At 49.7% G+C, this 12719-nt stretch overlaps 4 protein-coding genes across 4 annotated transcripts; 3 read left to right on the plus strand and 1 right to left on the minus strand.

The window, feature by feature from the left end:
- Positions 1-83: 83 nt before the first annotated feature.
- Positions 84-4200, plus strand: PGRI_072560 (putative cytosolic regulator Pianissimo; the record flags this gene model as incomplete). The annotated part of the gene is made up of 4 exons (XM_040794970.1): positions 84-1832; positions 1886-3724; positions 3776-3936; positions 3999-4200. 4 exons carry the CDS (start codon positions 84-86, stop codon positions 4198-4200), a joined length of 3951 nt encoding a protein of 1316 aa, XP_040652647.1.
- A 477-nt stretch (positions 4201-4677) lies between these two features.
- PGRI_072570 (alpha/beta hydrolase) lies at positions 4678-5767 on the minus strand (the record flags this gene model as incomplete). Its single annotated transcript, XM_040794971.1, has 2 exons — positions 4678-5365; positions 5427-5767. The coding sequence occupies 2 exons, from the start codon at positions 5765-5767 to the stop codon at positions 4678-4680; spliced, it is 1029 nt and encodes a 342-aa protein (XP_040652648.1).
- Positions 5768-6549: 782 nt separating this feature from the next.
- PGRI_072580 (Zn(II)2Cys6 transcription factor) lies at positions 6550-8292 on the plus strand (the record flags this gene model as incomplete). Its single annotated transcript, XM_040794972.1, has 3 exons — positions 6550-6602; positions 6654-7497; positions 7684-8292. The coding sequence occupies 3 exons, from the start codon at positions 6550-6552 to the stop codon at positions 8290-8292; spliced, it is 1506 nt and encodes a 501-aa protein (XP_040652649.1).
- Positions 8293-8688: 396 nt separating this feature from the next.
- Positions 8689-12562, plus strand: PGRI_072590 (uncharacterized protein; the record flags this gene model as incomplete). Its single annotated transcript, XM_040794973.1, has 5 exons — positions 8689-8874; positions 8940-9021; positions 9083-10209; positions 10716-12296; positions 12386-12562. The coding sequence occupies 5 exons, from the start codon at positions 8689-8691 to the stop codon at positions 12560-12562; spliced, it is 3153 nt and encodes a 1050-aa protein (XP_040652650.1).
- Between the last annotated feature and the right edge of the window lie 157 nt (positions 12563-12719).

Here is a 12719-nt window from a genome sequence, read left to right on the forward strand (position 1 = left end):
ACAAGCGACCTCAATGCAGCCATCGGATATTCAGAACACCTGCGTTAGATGATAGCGAGGCCAGCAAGGCTAGATGGAGCTCTATGGCTTCCGGGCACAACTCAGCATACTCCGCGTCGACTCATCATCGTGCACTAGGTGATGGACGCTCCTCGTTCAGTCAGGATGGCGGCTCCGCCGATGGGAGCTGGCAGGATGGAATCACAAGGACTGGGAGGAACAGGCGGTCCGAGTCTGGAGGGAGCAGCAACATGGGCGGACGAGGAGGATCATTTGTGCCCTCATTAGCTCCCTCCATTGGTGGGCCAGGTAGCTTTAGTGCGGAGCTCAAAAGCTCGACTTCACGCAGTGTCACACCCCGACCGGACGGCCAATACAACAGGCGTGCGAGCAGATCGATCGGCGAGGAGGACTTTCACACAACCGAGGAGCGACAGGCGTTCCTGCGAGACAGGATCGCGAAGGAATTGAAGATCAAGAGTGGAACCGAGAATATGCTGGAGGCATTGTTATCAAAACCACTGAAGCAAACCAAAGAACAGCGACTCAAGGTGGAGTCAGAATTGAGCTCATCGAACCGCAAGTTGGTCGAATTGCAGCATGAGCTGGAAGAAGAAATATTACGTGCGCAAGCGCCGGCCTCGACTCCTCCACGCAGTAGCCGCATTTCGAGTCTTTTCCGAGCTAGCCCCATGCGCTCACCATCTCGAAACAAGGATGCTATCGGCTCGGCCAACGGCGATGGGGAAGAAATTGGTGATGGTGATGTGGAGTCGCCAACCTATGTCCTCTCGGAAACGCTGCAGGCGTTGGAGATAGAGGGAATGTCTCCTGATTTCTATGTCGAGCGCGCCAACAGCTTGGTTGAATTGTTCAAACGGCACCCTACATTAAAGTATGACCTCGCATGGCCTGTTTTTGGCTTACGGGTTCAAGTCATGCTTTTGAGTGACAGTAAAGAGGTGGTAGCTGCGGGCTATCGACTAACACGCTATGCCATCGCTGATCGCAAATCCCTACAAATAATCCGAACCCTCCATACCGATGAGCTTGTCATATTGTCCCTGGTTAAAGAAACCAAGGCAAGCATTGAGAGGGAACAGGCGTTGAAGTTTGTGAGAGGGTTTTTGGATGTCAAAGACGGTGTCCGAGAGATATCACGCGCCGTTGTGCGGACCATCGTTGCGGTTGCTGAACATCATGAAGATCGTCTTCGGAACATTTCAATCATGACTGTGGCTGAGATGTTAGTCAAAGATCCTGAACTGGTTGCTTCTGCCGGCGGATTTGCTGCCCTTCATGATGCGCTTGCAGAAGGGACATTCGGCGCCTCGGAGTCTCTGATATCAAGTTTCCTGCATGTTGTGGACACCCCCCGTAGTCGAAAGTTTCTCCAAGGTTCTGAACTTGAAGCTGTTCTTACACCTTTCACGGATTCATTATCTGATACGCTACGCAATGGGCGATTAAAGTCTGCAGCGCGGGCAATTTCTACGATGCTCAAGACTTGGCCCGGGCTGGTTATTCTTGCAAGGCATGACTCACAACCGTTGCGTTCTCTCCTTGATTCGCTTCACTACAATGACCCCATAGCCCGAGACCTCATTATGGAGCTGTTGTTCGACGCTCTGCGAATAAAACCTCCTTCCTGGTCCTCATCTTTCCTTGCAGGCAGACGACTCACAACTTATGGCAGAGTGTCGAATCTTCGCTCTGATGTCGAAACAAGAACCAGCCGCTCTTTCAACGACACTAATAGCAACAGGTTCGATTTGACTGCTCATTTCTCTACCCTCATATTGGCCGGTTTGGTAGAGGCAGGGCTCCCAAATGTATGCATTCTTTTTTATAGGCCTGGCCTAGTGCAAGAGCTGACCATGTACAGGTTCTCTCCGATGTCATTGAGGACGAAGCAGATCTCTCTCTCAGACGCAAAGCAACCCTGCTACTAACGGAGGTTCTCAAGCTCGCCCATCATTCCTTGCCCCAAGCCGTCAGTGCAAAACTTCAAGTCCTTCCACACCTTCTTCCACCCGCAATCGACTTCGAAACTGAGAATCACGACCTTTCAACCGCAACTATCTTCCAAATCGATAGTATTAACCGGACATTGGCGCGCTCTGGTGGATATCCCAGTGGGCAGGGTCGATACAACATGGAGACTGATTTATCGGCTTCTCTGCTTCCCGTGGAGCAAGGGAAAGACAAGATGAGCCCTTCCATGGATGAGACCCAGTTCCGCAATGCCATCCTAGAGACGCACGTCCTGAACACAGTCAACTTCAATAAGTGGAAATGGGACATTATTCATCGTCTAGTGGAGGGCCCTCTCACAAATCCGAAAAGAATGGACGAGGCTATCAAAGGCTCCAAGTTCATGAAACGTCTCATTGGGTTTTACCGGCCTTTCAAGTATCGGTTCTCCATGGTTCCAAACACAAAGGCAAATCAGCGATATGTTCGAACCGGCTGTGTTCTCATGCGCACTCTCGTTATGACCCCCGAGGGCACTAAGTATTTGGCGGAGAATAAATTCCTTCGCCAGGTTGCAGAATGTCTGGCCCAGCTGGACCGCATGAGCGGGCTAACGTCTACGTCCCCACTTTTCTCCAAAGATCAGATGGCTACTACTCTAAGTGGAGGGTACTTTGCAATGCTAGGAGCATTGAGTGGTGATGTAAACGGGCTGCTCATGATGGAACGATGGCATATGCTCAACATGTTTTATCACATCATTGAGCTGCGAGACCGGAATGATCTCATTCAGACTTTGTTAGGAAACATGGACTACAGTCGCGAAAGTCATCTCCGGGTCATGCTTTCTAAGGCCCTGACAATTGGTTCCAAGGAAATCCGGATCTTTGCAACGAGACTCCTGCGCAAATATGCTGTCGGGGATTTAGCACTTTCGCCTCACGTGGCGATTGGCAATGCAGAATGGGTAGTCAAACTTCTTGTTACCCAATTGTACGATCCTGAGGTCACTGTCTGCCAGGTTGCTGTGAAAATACTTGAAGAGGCATGCAATCAACGCGATTATCTCGAGTTCGTGGTCAAATGCCGACCTTCCCTCGATCACCTGGGTGAAATCGGCGCACCGCTTCTTCTCCGATTCCTATCAACTTCCGTTGGATATCACTATCTGGATGGTCTTGATTACATCACCCAAGAAATGGATGACTGGTTCCTTGGCCGCAACGATAGCTATGTTGGTCTTGTTGAGGCTGCTCTTTCCCGAGCTTATGTCGAGCAACCGCGACGAAACAGCCTTATCCCCGAGGATCTGGTGGATCTGCAGGATATTGGGTTGGTACCACCGCATTTCTACCGAGAACTTGCAAGAACTGCCGAGGGGTGTAAGTTGTTGGAACAATCGGGTCATTTCAATGAATTTGCTTGGACAATTCGTGATTTTAGACTTGACGAAGAAGACAACGAATTGCTTCTCAAGGCTAAAGGATGTCTCTGGGCTGTTGGTAATGTCGGCTCAATGGAACTCGGTGCACCATTCCTAGATGCTGAGATCGTCGAACGGATCGTGCAAATAGCAACCAGTGCAGGAGTGCTTACTATGCGAGGCACTGCTTTCTTCGTTTTGGGCTTGATCTCTCGCAGTCGACACGGACTCCAAGTCCTGCGGGGTTTAGGCTGGGATTCCGGCGTGGACCAAAAGGGAGATTCACTGGGACTTTGTCTCCCTACCGATTTCCGAAAATTGTTCTTGGTGAGTATCTTCTGTTATTTGATTTTCGTCTCATTATGCTCATCCATCTAGATTTCCTTCCCTGGCTTTGATCATAGATTGAAGCGAACTCCCAAAGAGAAACTCAAGGAAGCCACTACGGACTCCGATCCCGGCAACCAACGGATCTTGAAGTTGATCGTCGATATGGGCAACACGGTGCTCTCCAAACGAGCCGCTTCTGATCTTCACATGTAAGGCTCTCAGTTTTCTCCCACTCTAACTTGACACATTTGCTCAAAATTTTCAACTGCAGCATAAAATCCAAACAACCTGAGCGATTTCACCAAACTCATCTCTTCCGCAAGACCCTATGCATCCTAGAAAGTCACCATTACAGACTCCCAGCTCGACGTTTCGCCCTGGACTTATTTGACAAGAGTGTCATGAGACGAATCGTCCTCGATGAAGATTCCGACTCGGAATCGGACTCGTCAGGTACTTCTCAGTCAGAATAAACTCTTTGGGCATTTCGTTTCATTTGTACTTTCCTGTCCTGCCAATATACCCTGCTTGTCGGCTGATTGGGTGTTTGGCTTTTTGTATCCTGAGCGACGATTTACGCATGTTCAATCTATGACTTCTAAAAATTCCGGATGCCTCATAACGCAGTATGCTGGGGTACAAAATTTCTAAAACAGATTTTTGATATGATGTTTGACCTTCAGAAATTGGCCTGAGTGTATCGGATTTCTTGACCGAGGTAGGTCAAGGGTATGCGTAAGTTTGACCTCGGTCAGGGAACCAGTCCCCCTTAGATATTGTCTTCGGTTGAAACTATTCTCAACTACGGCCCACCTGTATCGTGATACGAAGGGAATAAGAGGTACATCAGTTCTGGGTAACTACTAACTTATGCAAATAGGACCAAGATTTCCATTATTCACTGCTATTGGGTAGTTGCCGAATTGGTAAACATCTGGAACTATCATTGATCACGCCAAGTCGCCCAATTTATCCATAATGAAATCCAGTGTCACCGCATTTGCCTCCTCTGCCACGGGAAGACCGGGAAACGCAGTAAAACCGTGAGTGGCACCAGGGTAGATCTTGACGATAGCCTCGCCACCGGCAATGCTCCACTTAGCACTCATCATGATCGTGTCATCAAGCAATGGATCGTCCGTTCCACAGAGGAAGAGAGCGGGGGGTAACGATCCAACAGAGGAGGCCGCAACCAGTGCTTGGAGGTCCTCGTATAGCGGGGACACACAGGGACGTCTGCGCTCAGCGGTGCTCATGCCTGGCACATATGCGTTATTGAACCGCTCCATGATTTCCAAATTTATCATGAGGGGCTTGGTCGAAGCCGCCACCGTGGGAAGACCTAGGCCCAGATCAAACAAGCCATAAGGAAGAACGAGACCCGACAGTTTGTAAGACGGCCGTGACCGCATCAGCTGCAAGGCCGACAGAGCTGCAAGACAGGCCCCTGCTGATTCTCCACCGATAAAGCGGAGGGGAGCGCCGTATACCTCCATTGCATGGTCCACCATGTACTCAGCGGCATCGATAGCATCGTGCATCGCAGCCGGGTAGGGATGTTCCGGGGCCAGACGGTATCCAACTGAAATGGCCGTTAGTTGGCACTTGTTAGCATATTCCCGGAGGGTGCTATCGGAGCTGTCCAAGACATTAATATTTGCGCAGGCTTGGGTAAAAAGATTAACGGAAAGAATCTCACTGTTTGTGCGTTGCTAGTACGAAACCACCGCCATGAAAGTGCAGGAAGATGCCCTTGCTAGGCTGGCCATTATCGGGCTTGTATATACGGATGGGGATTTCACGGCCAGCGTCACGCGAAGGGACAGTCCCATCAAGAGCCTCTGGGAGATAGACGGGCTTGGGCAGCGGCGTCTGACCAAGCTCCCGCATCTCACGGTATTTTTCGATGCCTACCTCCCACCATCGGGGCCCGGTGGTACTAATGTTTTCTAGGAAAGCTGCGGCTTTCTTTGTTGGTTCTGTGACGTTCTCTGGGTGGAACTTTGAGATATCAAGGATGATATCGCTGGTGATCGGCATCGTGAAGGGAGCTTGAAGATGGATGACGAGCTTTCTGGATGGAGTGATGTATGGTATGAACGAAATCCCTTCAGATGCCGTGTGGGAATCTCATTTATCTAATTCTCTTTCAGCCCCCTAAGATCCTGAATGCGGCTATGCAAATTTTGGCTAGTGTCGGGGGAGCTTTCTGGACGTGATCGGCATTGCTGCCTACCAGTGCTGCCTACTAGTGATGTGCCAGAGAAATTGTCTGGGTACTCCATATATCTCCCTAGGTTGTTCTTTGTGACACTTAACAAAGGACAATGGCTGTAGATGGCCGTTCTCCAACAGCATGAAATCAATATCCGATGGTGGTTACAGGGGGTGGCAGTAGAACTTTCGAGGTAGCTATATTGTCTGATTTTATCATTCATATTGAATGGAAGCTCGACTCGAAACTCTAGCAAAGAAGAGGGAATCAGCGACATCAGATATCCCGTCCTCTCTGCAATGAGCGCAGGGCACACGAAATCCTCCTTGCCTCGTAACCCCCAGGATACCCAAGTCTTTCTCAAATCGACATTGTGCATGAAATTACTGTACCCAACTTGCGCGAATGCACTCCTTAGAATATACTATTCACGGCGCAACCCCGTTGAGATCCCCGAAGTCCAGTTAAGCCCCCGCTTTATGGGGGCGGTCAGAGTCTGCTATCCCACGGGGCAAGGCGCAAGTACTTTGTAACCACATCCAACCATAGGTAGCTCTGGAAGTAGGAACCAAACTTCTATGCCTTCATAAACCGATCTTCCTCAGGTATGAGCCGCCGTATAGGGGCCGTCAAATCTCGAACCGGGTGCACAACCTGCAAGTAAGTTTCTGCCGCAGTGTTCAGAGTCCCTAAATCCTGACCCTCGACTAGAATCCGAAAGGTCAAATGTGGCGAGGAGAAGCCCAGTTGTCTTCGCTGCTCTAATACAGGACGCAAATGTGAATATGAGAGCAGAGTGACGCCTCCCTGGATTCCCTCCACACCTAGCCACGCACTGTCATGGTCTCAAAATGCAACACGACGAGAACGTCGCGCATTTGCATATTACTTCCACCATGTGTCCCAACATCTCGCAGGTGGAATGAATGTGGATTTTTGGACGGGGGTAGTTCCGCAGATCTGCCGCAGTGAGCCCGCCGTGTGGGACGCACTGATTGCAATTAGCGCATTATACGAAAATCCGAAGCAGTGCATGGACTTCCATTTTTTGAAGGACCACCGAAGAAAGGCAATTTTATTTGATTGGGCTCAGGAGGAAGCATTGACATGGTACTCGCGATCAATCTCTGGTGTCTCTTCGCAGATCCAGCGAGGCAGCGCAGATCCGTATATTGCACTCATCAGCTGCGCACTATTTATCTGCGTGGAGACGATCCAAGGACGTATGGAGAAGGCGTTGGAGCTCTACCGACAGGGTATCAGTTTGATACTTGACCTCCGTGCCCAAATTGATCATGGAAGAGTATCTACTAGCAGGGCTGTTCTGTTGGAGCGCAGCATTGTGCCCTTGTTTCTACGACTAGGCACGAGTTCGTTGACCATTTCAGGAACTCAATTTCCTTTTGAACTTTTTGCCTTTGTAGAAACGGACATGAGTGCTGGCTTCGCGTCTGTCGATTCAGCAAGAACCGCTTTGTCCGCCCTAGCTGCGCAAGTTATCCTCTTTGAGCGCGAAGCGAGCTTACACCTCAAGGCAGTTGGTACGGATTACGCTGTAAGTCCAGAAATGGTCGCAAAAAAAGAAGCGCTCCGAGTCAGTCTTGCTGAGTGGCATCGCTTATACACCAATGTTTGCCAGAGGAACAGCTCCGTACCCACTGTCCCCATATACCCAGAGCCTATTCTACTCACATATCATGCTACTGCTTTGATTTGTGTGACAGGATGCTTAAGGCAACAGGAGACTGTTTTCGACGGCCATTTTTTAGACTTTGTTACTATTGTCGAGCAATCTAAGTTGATTCTCGATGCCTCCGCTGGTCCTAATGGCGCTCAACCACCATTCACATTTGAGATGAGTGTGGGGGTTCCCCTCGCCATGACTGTGCTGAGATGCCGTGATCCAATCTTGCGGCGAAGGGCTTTGGATCTATTGCGACTAGCGCCTCCGATACAAGGATTTTTCAAATGCGTCCCTGTGGCTCTTTTGTCAGAAACGTTGATGAACCTAGAAGAGGGCTATCGCCTTGCCCTGAGGCAAGATAACACGGTGGCATTACTCCATAAAGCTCCCAACAACAGTGTTTCGAGCGGTATATCAACCGCCATAACAGCGCATGAGACAGCCGGGTCACAAGCAGCACTCATCCCCGAAGAAGCACGTATACATGACTACAGTATCTTCAGACCAAATGAGTGGCAACCTTCATGGATCACTGAGGAAGACCTTGCGCCATTCTCACATGATCCAAACCAACTATATCTAGGATTTTCAAGAAATCAATACGACAAGGAAAGTAACATTTGGCGGCCAACTTTCCAATGCATACCGTTAAAGGCTAGTCTTTGAATCATCTGTCACATTGTTCTTTCAAACGGTAACTTCAATATTGCATATACATATTTCACGCTCAAATCCTCTTTCTAATAAAATGAGAACCCATGAAACGACTTCCCGAGGTCATTGCGTTTTATCTTCTTTTCATACTCCGTATACGAGTCACAGATAGCTTATCTACTGTGGAGCATAGATAACATTTCCAGCCACGTGGTATGCGCAACGATCCATGGATGCAAAGCGCTTGGCTGCCTCCGAATCCGAACTAGCGCAATTTTTGTTTGCCGACAGGATGCCCCCGCCTTTTCGCCAGCCGATAACGATGCCCCCTCTTAATAGCCTGTTGGTAGTCCGAAATGCATCGGCTTTCATTTAACCTAGAATCTTCCAGATTCATTACTCTTAAATATGGCTGAACAATTGAATTTCGAATTGGATCTCATTGTGCTGAACTGCACTTTGGCCACTGTTGAAGACGTTGTACAATGTGACATTAGCGTCAAAGACGAGAAGATTCACTCAATTGTCCCTCAAGGAACATTGGCTAGCATAAAGGCCAAAAAGATCATTGATGCAAAGGGAGCTCTGGTTACGGTTTGTTCTCCCACCTTCACCCTCTCACAAGTAGACTCATGACCATATGCTAACCGTCTTTCAAGCCAGGAGGGATAGATGCCCATGTTCACCTTCAGGAGCCGCCTCTCTTTGGACTCGGCTCCACTGCAGACAACTTTGAGTCTGGTTAGTCCTTCAGTCTCTAGGGCCGGCGATTAACTTCTTCATTAATTGACACACTTCCTAGGCACACGCGCCGCGATTGCGGGAGGTACAACCACTATCATAGCCTTTGCACCTCAACGAAAGCATGAAGAGAGCGTTCTTGCGACCCTAGCAAGCGCTCATGAGCGGGCCCGTGACCAGTGCTACAGCGATTACTCGTTCCATCTCATTATCTCCAACCCTTGCGCAAACACGCTTGCGGAGTTTCCAGCCTTCCGAAAGTTGGGAATATCGTCAGTCAAAATATACATGACCTACGAAGCTTTGCGCCTCAATGACGAGCAATTTTTGGATGTCTTGTTTCAATCCCGCCTACACAAGGTCACAACTATGGTGCATGCCGAGAACGACTCTGTGATTACGTGGATGACCAAGAAATTACATGAGCGCAACCTATACGCACCAAGGTATCATACGGCTTCTCATCCCGCCGTCGCCGAGATTGAGGCAAGCTACCGTGCGATCTGTCTTTCCGAGTTTATTGATACACCTATCTTAATTGTACATGTCTCTAATCCTCGAGCCGTCGAGAACATTCGACAAGCCCAGGCTAATGGGCTTCCAATTTATGCTGAAACATGCCCTCAATATCTGTTCCTCAGCAGCGAAAACGTGGATTTGCCTGGCCTTGACGGAGCGAAGTGTGTTTGCAGTCCACCGCTACGCAATAGATCCGACCACGAAGCTATATGGGCCGGTCTCGAGGACGGAACATTTACCATTCTCTCGTCGGACCACTCTCCGTTCAACTTCAACGACTCGACATCTGGAAAAGGGTCCAGCGTGACTGCGGAACACCCGGAGGGGCAGTTCCACCTAGTTCCCAACGGATTCTCTGGTGTCGAGACCCGAATGTCACTGGTCCTTTCGGCTGATCGACTTAAGATACAAAGATACGTGGAGCTGACATCAACTAACCCGGCCAGATTGTATGGCATGTACCCAAAGAAAGGCGCTCTTATCCCGATGGTCAGTGATGCCGACTTTGTCATCTGGTACCCAGCGGCGGGTCTTGATATGACCATCACCAATGAGATTCTTCATCACAACGTCGACTACACTCCTTTCGAGGGACAAAAAGTAAAGCAGTGGCCGCGCTACACTGTACTTCGTGGACAAGTGGTCTGGGACCGGGAAGACGGAGGCGTCGTAGGTGCTCGAGGCTTTGGTCAGTTTTTGCATCGCTCGGAGAGCAAGTTGGCGGGCAGTAGGAATGAGGGGTCTTGGGACGTTGAGACCGCGTGGGTTTGATAGATAGACAATGGACATCTTCAATAACCCCGGAAAGAATCGCTCCCATCCTATTGAGCCAATTTTTACTTCATAATTCTCTTGCATTTAGACTAAAAGTAAATTGTCCGTGTCTGGCGGCTTCAGCTTGGGTTTCAAGCCCCAGTCTTTTCCTATGGAACGGAGCAAGGAGAGAATGTATCTAAACAAACATCTAGAACGATATGAAAAGGCCGCATAAGCCGCCTATTCTTGTGCTATATGTCTCTGTACTACGGTTACATTCGAAAACCCAGGCCGAGCTGGTATAAAGGGACAATATCTCACCGGCTAAATGATATACCGACATACCGTGATACCCCTCGTGAGACGGGCCACTGATCCGATTATCTAAAGTTGACCCACATCTGGGCACGTGCAGATAGCGGATCCCCAACCCCGAGCTTCACCTGACAAACGTTGAGACCATTCCGACCGTGATGGAAAGCTCGGATGTCTCAAGCTCGGAAGAGCATACACCTAGCGATACAGCATATCTACCTCACCTCGTCATCCAGTTGATCCAATGCCAGCAATGCTCCCGTCCTTTACGAAGTCCGCTTCGCCTACCATGCGGCAATGCAGTCTGTCGGGAATGCTTACCCGCCTGTCGGCCGCGGATAGGTATTACTTACCCAGTAGCTGAAGGAAGGGACCAGGAATTTACATGTTTTTGGAAAGGAAACAAGGCGTGCGTTGGGGACCATTGTGTTGGAGATTGTGGCGCTGACGTGCTGCTTGGGAAACTGGTCGATATTTTTGGAGAAATATTGGGGAGAGATGCAAACACCGTGCCTCAAGATTGGTCTGATGACGATGGACTATTACTGCGGTGGAAAACTGATGGGCAAAACGAGAGCGGCAGTGGACAGTTGCAGCGACATGGGTGGCTGAGGGGGATCTATAACCTGTCACTAGAAGGCCGGTTCCCGTCTGATGCATCCGAGGTCATCTATGGGGATTCTCTACTCCCAGATGGGAGTATAGAAGAACAGGACCTCATCCACTTCCAGACACTGCGAGACAGTCTCCGCGCCGAATTAGACTGCCAAGTTTGCTATGCACTCGTTCTGGATCCGATGACCACGCCCTGTGGCCATACTTTCTGCCGAAAATGTATTGAGCGGGTCTTAGACCATACCGATCTGTGTCCCATTTGTCGCCGAAAGCTAGATATGCCGAATGCTCTACTGTCAGAGCCCATAAATCAGGCTGTGGCGCGACTGATCGACTACTTTTATCCCGACCAGATTTCAGTCAGGCGGGAGAACAGCGCCCAGGATGAGACAGGCCTGGATTCCGAGAGAAACTTGCCACTTTTTGTGTGCACGCTATCATTCCCGACAATGCCGACTTTCCTCCATGTCTTCGAGCCTAGATACCGACTTATGATTCGGCGGGCTCTCACAAGTGGAAACGGAAAGTTCGGCATGGTCATGTCCAACCGGGCAGGGCGGGTACAGATAGGTCAAATGCGTGACGCACCGTTTATGCAATACGGAACGCTCTTGATGATCGAGCGATATGAGTTGCTTCCGGATGGTCGCAGTCTTGTGGTGGCTACCGGCGTGTCGCGGTTTAAGGTCGTCGACTCAGGAATGCGGGATGGCTATTATGTTGCCAAAACAGAGCGCGTAGATGATATCTCGCTTGCAGAGGAGGAGCGGCTTGAGTCGGTGGAGACCTCTGCAAATAGTGGATATGCTCTACCAGAAGGGAATGAATCTGGTCCTCCGTTAAACTCAATGCCAACTCAACAGTTACTCCTCTCAGCAAGGGAATTCATCAGCAATCAGCGCAGATCGGGGGCTCCTTGGCTGCACCCGCGCGTTATGCTAGCATATGGACCCATTCCTACAGATGCAGCCCGCTTCCCGTGGTGGTTTGCGAGCATTTTGCCCATCTCCGAAGAAGAGAAATATCCAATACTTGCCGCGACAAGTGTTCGCGAGAGACTCAAAATCTCGGTAAAATGGGCGAGACAGCTCGAGGCTCGAAATTGGTTGGTTCCACATCTTTTCTCCTTATTAGATACTATTCTAACATTTTCCACCAGGTCTACTCGCACATCACTCTTCTCTGTCTTATGACTATCCGTCCCTCTCCTCATTTTCTGCATTATCCCTCTATTATTGAGGCCCTTGACGGGAGTCTTCACCTCGATATCGCCGAATGTATTTACATCATTGACGCCATTCTCTTTCTCGGTCTCGGTCTCATTTGGCGGCTCTGATCTTCCGCTCCCTGGTGTTAGCTCGCAAATACTCAACGAACGTGATACCCCCCGCGACATTGGCCAACAAGAACAGAAAGATGAAACATATATCCATCAGGCATTTGTGATTGGCGCCTTCCTAACGATTTTTCTCGCCCAGGTTGGTGTTAATTTT

This window comes from Penicillium griseofulvum, assembly GCF_001561935.1.
Source record: "Penicillium griseofulvum strain PG3 chromosome Unknown contig_6, whole genome shotgun sequence".
NCBI lineage: Eukaryota > Fungi > Ascomycota > Eurotiomycetes > Eurotiales > Aspergillaceae > Penicillium > Penicillium griseofulvum.